The following is a 7,242-nucleotide window of genomic DNA, read 5'->3' as shown; positions in this document are numbered from 1 at the left end:
GGTCAGCAACACGTCAACCACAGGTCAGCAACACGTCAACCACAGGTCAGCAACATGTCAACAACACGTCAACCACAGGTCAGCAACACGTCAGCAACACGTCAACCACTGGTCAGCAACACGTCAGCAACACGTCAACCACTGGTCAGCAACACGTCAACCACTGGTCAGCAACAGGTCAGCAGGACTCGGTTTAGAAATAAAATCTAATGTTTTATTTCTTCTTTGGATCTGTTGTTGGATCAGAACTTCCATGAAGTTGATTTAAACAGGAAGAATGTGTAAAAACAAGATGTTTCCTGCTGAGCAGCCCCTTCAGAGGTCATCAGAGGTCATGAGAGGTCATCAGAGGTCATGGGACTCACAGGTAGTTGGTGACGTTGGTGACTTCAGGGAAGGAGGCTCTGCTGGCCATGGAGGGCAGCGACAGCCTGGCCGAGGTCAGGACGTTCCCACCCTGCACACAGAGGTCAGAGGTCAGAGATCCGCAGCTGACGGACTCAGAACAAGACCGTCTGTCCTCAACAGTCAGCCTGCAGCGCCCCCTGGTGGCCCAGCCTGGAAGAGCAACTCAACCAGCAGAACCAGCACAGGTTCTGCCGGAGCAGTTTACTCAGAACCAAACTCTGGGTCCAGAAACACCTGATGACCAGAACCAGAAAGAAGGAAAGTTAGGAGGAAGAAAAAAGTTCAGACAGCAGAGCAATGCTGCACTGAAGCAACAGGGAGTTTGATGAAAAGACACAGAATGGAAAAGATTAAAATCAAATAAAATTATTTAGACATTAAAGAAAATACAATACAGACAAAACAACAGAATAAAATAAAGATGAAGAAAAACAATAAAATAAAACAAAATAGAAAAAATTTAAGAATAAAACAAATAGGAAAGAACAGAGTGAAAGAAAATAGAATAGAATAGAATAGAATAGAATAGAACAGAATAGAATAGAGCCCCTTCGTGGTAAACAGATTTTGCTGAGGTTGCAGAAATCTCTGCCGCCTCCATTAATCTGCTTCCTGCTGGGTTTCTGCTCCATAAATAAAGCCCGGTCCAAATTAAAGCCTGACCTGGTTCTGGTTCTGCTGGGTTTCTGCTCCATAAATAAAGCCCGGTCCAAATTAAAGCCTGACCTGGTTCTGGTTCTGCTGGGTTTCCTGGACCTGCCTGAAGGTCGACATGCTTCCTCCGTTTCCCCAGAGATGATATTTAATCCTGTCGCCTGCTGACTCCAGTTCTGGTTCTGGGTCGACTCAGGCGGTCTGCTATCCGGTACCAGAACCAGAACTGAGTAAAGTTCTGCTTGGTGAGAAAACTGGAGCTGGTTCTGGTTCCGGTGACCCATCAAACCAGGAAAGGATCAGCACAACATTTCCTCCGGACTGAGGTGGAGAAGTTCTGGATCTACGGCTCCAACCTCAACCATGGATTGTGGATCAGAACCAGAACCTGGAGCCTCTTGTCTGCGGAACTCCTTCCTGTTTCAGAACCAGAACCCGTCTGGACCCGATCCGGTCCTCCTACCTGGTCGATGACGCTGATGGCGTCCCGGATGTTGATCTTCTGGTACGCCTCCCAGAGCTCGCTCTTCCTGTACACCGACTTCCTGAGCAGCATCTTGCTCAGGTAGTTCTTATCGAACTGCTCCCACCTGGAGGGGGAGGGGCAGTGAAGCATGCTGGGAAACGCTGCGCTGACGGAGGACATGTTGGTAGGACTCACTTGTCTCTCCAGTGGTGATAACCCTGGAGTCCTGCGATGTCCTCCACCGCAGTCAGGATGTGGTCAAAGGCCTGGAGACACACACACACACACACACACACACACACACACACACACACACACACACACACACACACACACACACACACACACACGTCACGTTGATGATGAGCAGAAGAAGAAGAGTCATCATCATCATCATCACCCGCTCGTGGATCTCCTCGTTGATGGTGGGCTTCCTGTTGGTGGAGCGAGGAACCTTCAGCCACTTCACCAAAGGCTTGATGGTCAGACCCTGGACCAGAACCAGAACCAGAACAGGAATCAGAACCAGAAGCAGCGGTTGCTCACTCAGGAACCCGCTCAGAACCAGGACCGGTCCGGTTCAAGTCGCTCCTACCTGGAACATGACGGTGAAGAAGACAACTACGATCGTCGTGGCAACAAAGTAATCCTTGGCTCTGACTTGCTCTGCGTCCAGCAGCACCACCAGCGCGAACGCCACCGCCCCCCGCAGGCCGCCGTACGACATCACCACTTGGTCGATCTTATCCAGCGGGACGAGCCGGAACCGGTTCAGAACCCAGGTCTGTCCAACCACACCTGAGGCCCAGAGACAGGAGAACCGTCATGTCTCAGAGGCTGGAAACAACCGGACCGGACCCAACCGGACCGGACCCAACTGGACCGGACCCAACCGGACCGGACTGGAAACAACCGGACCGGACCCAACCGGACCGGACCCAACCGGACCGGACCCAACTGGACCGGACCCAACCGGACCGGACCTTTCAGAGGTTCTGTATGTCACTTGACTCTCAGAAAGGTTCCTTAAAGTCTGGGATGTTTTGATCACCACTGATCTGGAATCAACTCCTTCCAGAACTCCTGGAGGTTCCTTTTCTCCTATTGGTTGGCTGCAGCCTGAGTCTGCTTCTGATTGGCTGATCAGGCCCTAAGCATGACTCCTCTCCCAGTAGCTAGCTGCACCAGAAACAAACATGCAAAACCAGCAAGACTCTTTTCTCTGATCATGTCAGAACCAAACCTGACCACCTGCTGGAGGCGTTTCCATCTGAATCGTAAGTTTTGTCGCATGTATCTAGTTTTCATGGAAGAGGCTCAGAGCAGAGTTTTCAGGAAGTGTCCAGTCTGCCATGAAACAGTTGGATTTGTGTGGCATCCGCCTGCTGAGTGACCGCTGCTCAGACTCGACTCAAACACGTTGCTGTTTAATTGTTTTCTGGTTCAAACAACAACATATTCTGGTTTCAGTGAAACGTCTCCTTTATCTCACTAAGATAAGAAACATTCTTATTTTACTAGATATAAAGTGGTAATTTGCTGCTCCTGGTTCTTTTCCTGGGTCCGTCAGTTAAATGCTTCCTGCTGCTGTTCTGGGGAGACACAAAAGGTTCCTACTTCAGATTTATTTAGATTAAAATCCTCTGAACCGAGAGACCAAAACCTTAGATAAACTTTAATTTGCTTCAGTCATGTTCTCTAAAAATGTTGAGATTTTTTGTTTATCATGTGTTGCTTTTACTTTAATAAATCTTTAGTAATTAGTGTGGTTTGTTTTTGATTATGTAGAATTAATTTAGCTGGATTAATACTTTAAATGTGAGGTCGGGCTCACTTTTTAAAATATTAAATTATGAGATTATTTGTGAGAATCAATTAAAGATAAATAATTTAAATTAAGTTTTTATTGTTAATTGCTGTTTTTAAAGGGCCAGTTTTATGTAAAATAAAACTTTCTGATCTCTAATGTTTTTCCTGCTGTGTTGCTTTGATTCTTTCGTGTTTGAGAAACCCTTCAATCTCCATGGCAATCATTCAGCTGGTAAACGCCTGGGTGGGCTTAGCCCCGCCTTCGAGGCGCAGCTCCTCCCCCTCTCAGCTCCTTCAGACTAGCCTGCAGCAATTAGCAAACAGCTGCTGAGCTCATTTCAGGCGCTGCTGCTCAGAGCAACGCTGGTAAAAACATTAAAGGGTTAATAGAGGAGCCATGTTGGAATGACTTCCTGGAGGCGGAGCTTCAGGAAGAGCAGGAGCTTCTTAAAGAGACAGAGGCCCAATTTCAAGACGTTAAATCAGTAAGCTAAACTTCTTTTGAGTCATATTTCATATATAGTGTTTTTATAACAGCTGAAGGTGAGATAGTAACTGATATAAAATGGAACGATGTGCCTGGAAATCACATGATACCGGCCCTTTAATGGCTGCTGTACCCATGTTGGCCAGTAGATGGCGCTGATCTGCGCCTTCTGTGGATAGCTAATGTGAATAATGTCAGAGTTAGAACCTGAACCAGAACCAGAGGAACTGACCCATAGCCCTGAAGAGCAGGATGAAGACCAGGGTGCAGGACACCAGGCCCGTGTCCCAGGCCCACTTGGACTTGTCCACCGCAGAGATGCCCAGGAAGATGAAGATGATGGTCTCAGCGATGCTGGCCAGCGTCTTCATCGTGTACTTCACCGTGGTCCGGGACTTCTGCGAGATGTTGGCCTCTACGTACTTGTTGGCCCCGATGCCGCAGAAGGTCATCCTGCGGAGGAAGACATGGCGGTGACACGGCTGCGGGCTGAGGCGGGTCGAATCGAGAGGCGGGACTCACGACAAGATGGCGGACAGCGAGAAGAGCTCGGCGGTCAGGTAGGCCAGGTAGACCAGCAGGAAGACGAAGAGCGGCTCGATGATGCGGACCTTCTTGGTGAAGCGGGTGATGAAGCCGAGGATGACGGCAAAGACCAGACCCACCAGAGTCCCCCCGACGCTGACGATGAGGAAGGAGGCTGTGGAGGTCAGCAGAGGTCAGAGGTCAGCAGAGGCTGTCGAGCTCTCCACCTGAAGACTCACCCACTCCCTTGAAGTAGTCGGCCGTCTGGACGTTCTGCGGGCCGACCTCCACGAAGGAGATGTAGACCTTATAGAGGACCTGCAGGAGACACGGAGAGAGACACGTCAGGGACTGGGTCACCAGAACCAGAACCAGACCGGGTCCTCCAGGAGCCGGACCACAGGAGCATCCAGAACCTCCAGACCAGAGGGAAAACTTTTACCACTGAGGACCAAAATGAGTTTATTCTCTCCAGTCAAACGCAAAAATAAAATTATGCAATAATATTATTGTGAATTTTTCTCAGCACAAAAATAAATGAAGAAGCTAAAAGTTAAAGGGACGTATCGTGTTTCTCAGACAGTAGTTCCATTTTATAACACAATCAGTAACTATGTTTCCCTCAGTTATTATAAAAATATCAAATATGACTTAAAATAAATTTGACTTCCTGATTTAATGTCTTGAAATTGGGCCTCTGTCTCTTCCTGAAGCTCCGCCTCCAAGAAGTCGTCCCAACATGGCTGCTCTATTAACTCTTTAATGTTTTTACCAGCGTTGCTCTGAGCAGCAGCTCCTATAATGAGCTCAGCAGCTGATTGCTAATTGCTGCTGGCTAGTCTGAAGGAGCGGAGAGGGGGAGGAGCTGCTCCTTGAAGGTGGGGCGTTTAGCAGCTGAATGGTTGCCATGGAGATTAAATAATATCTTAAACATGAAATAATCAAAGCAAAGATTTCATATTTATGACATAAACTAGTCATGCAAATCTGATCCTAAAAATGGTAAAAAGTTTCCATCTGCTGTCTCCGGGTCGCGTCAGAACTTCCTGAGTCCATTTACCTCAAAATTAGAAGAGAAACATGGTCAATAAAATATTGATATTTTACTTTCATTTATTAGTTTGGGAAAACTTCATCTTTAAATTTTGCATCTGAATCGTTACTAAAACAGACTGGGGCCAAAAGAGACCGTTCAGAGGGCCGCAGACGGCCCCCACGCCTCATGTTGGACACCTCTGAACCTCCAGGTGTGGTAGAGGTGAGCCCTTCCCCGGCGAGGTCAGAGGTCACAGCTCCAGTTCTCCCAGGCCTGCTGGGGTTTTTCCACCTCAGTGGGATTAGCTAATAATCTGAGTGCTGTGGAGGATTAGCTCTAATCTGCTCCCAGCGTCCAGCGTCCAGCGCCGGCGTCCGTCCAGCTGCCGCTTCTGGACAACACGTGTCCTCCTCCTGGAGCCGCAGCGGCGGAGCAAAGTTCAGCTTCACGCCGCCCGCTGCAGCAGGCCTCCACAGGCTTATCTGTTACCATGGAAACGCAGCATCACACCTGGCAGGTGAGATTTGTGCTGATTCATCCACAGCGTCATATCCTGCTGACCCAGATCTAACTGCTCTAGATCTGGGCTGCAGGTGGAGGAACCTCAGCATCAACGATCAGACGCTGCCTCATGCTAGGAAGCTGAGAGCGTCTGCAGCAAGAGGCGCAGCTGAGGCTGCTGCCTGCTGCAGCAACTGCTATGTTTCCATCCCGTCATGATGGGCATTGATTATTTTGATGATTAATTGGAATAAAAATGGGAATATTATGTTGACGTTTTATCACTGAAGCTTTTTTTACTATAAAATATTAAAAATACATTTAAAGGGCCGGTATCATGTGATTTCCAGGCACAGAGTTCCATTAATAATCATTTACTATCTCACATTGAGCTGCTGTAAAACACTACATATAAAATATGGCTTAAAATAAATCTGACTTCCTGATTTAACACCTTGAAATTGGGCCTCTGTCTCTTTAAGAAGCTCCTGCTCTTCCTGAAGCTCCGCCTCCAGGAAGTCGTCCCAGCATGGCTCCTCTATTAACCCCTTCATGTTTTACCAGCAGCTGCTATAATGAGCTCAGCAGCTGATTGCTAGTTGCTGCTGGCTAGTCTGAAGGAGCGGAGAGGGGTCCAGATGGGGGTGCAGCGGGTTGGAGTTGCAGGGAGGGGCGGTGCTGGTGCACCACAAGATGCCGCTCTGGGTGGTTGCCCATATCAGAAACCGCCTCTGGTTTTGGTTTCATTTCTGCTGTTTAGAGTCTCTAATCGATCGATAGATTACTGAATAATTACAGGATTGATTCAATAATCTATTGGTTTGATTTCACATGCAGACGATGGAAATCTCACCACGGTGACGGCGTCATTCAGCAGCGACTCTCCGAACACGATGATGAAAAGCATCTCGTTGACATGGACCTCCTCGAACACGGCCAGAACCGCCACCGGGTCAACGGCGGAGATCAGAGCGCCGAACAGCAGGAAGTCCATCAGGTCGGCCTGAACGCGCTCATCTGCAGAGACACACCGCCGCAGCTGATTGGTCCACACATGGTGACATCACAGCAGGCATCAGATCACTGAGGGGGGAGTCACTCTGACATCACCACCTCCTGCTGCAGTCACTACTTAAAGGGACAGTCACTAGTTAAAGGGATGGATCATTAGTTAAAGGGAAGGGTTACTAGTTAAAGGGAAGGGTTACTAGTTAAAGGGATGGGTCACTATTTAAAGGGACGGGTGACAAATTAAAGAGACAGTCACAAGTTAAAGGGACAGTCACTATTTAAAGGGACAGTCACTATTTAAAGAGACAGTCACTAGTTAAAGGGACAGTCACTAGTTAAAGGGAC

At 48.3% G+C, this 7,242-nt stretch overlaps 1 protein-coding gene across 1 annotated transcript in view; it reads right to left on the bottom strand.

Annotated features, from left to right (window-relative positions):
- Positions 1 to 247: 247 nt before the first annotated feature.
- Positions 248 to 7,242, bottom strand: part of slc9a5 (solute carrier family 9 member A5) — a 12,743-nt gene continuing 5,748 nt past the window's right edge. The window contains exons 3-11 of the mRNA XM_017303103.1: positions 6,740 to 6,903; positions 4,589 to 4,667; positions 4,347 to 4,524; positions 4,057 to 4,277; positions 2,124 to 2,326; positions 1,929 to 2,018; positions 1,724 to 1,794; positions 1,526 to 1,652; positions 248 to 457 (exon numbers count right to left, since the gene is read on the bottom strand). Coding sequence (XP_017158592.1) covers positions 362 to 457; positions 1,526 to 1,652; positions 1,724 to 1,794; positions 1,929 to 2,018; positions 2,124 to 2,326; positions 4,057 to 4,277; positions 4,347 to 4,524; positions 4,589 to 4,667; positions 6,740 to 6,903 — 1,229 coding nt within the window. The 3' untranslated portion in view covers positions 248 to 361. The remainder of the gene's footprint in view (positions 458 to 1,525; positions 1,653 to 1,723; positions 1,795 to 1,928; positions 2,019 to 2,123; positions 2,327 to 4,056; positions 4,278 to 4,346; positions 4,525 to 4,588; positions 4,668 to 6,739; positions 6,904 to 7,242) is intronic.

This window comes from Poecilia reticulata, unplaced genomic scaffold (assembly GCF_000633615.1).
Source record: "Poecilia reticulata strain Guanapo unplaced genomic scaffold, Guppy_female_1.0+MT scaffold_181, whole genome shotgun sequence".
In the NCBI taxonomy this organism is placed as follows: Eukaryota; Metazoa; Chordata; class Actinopteri; order Cyprinodontiformes; family Poeciliidae; genus Poecilia; species Poecilia reticulata.
Note: the sequence above shows the minus strand (reverse complement) of the source record. Positions and strands in the feature narration are given on the sequence as shown.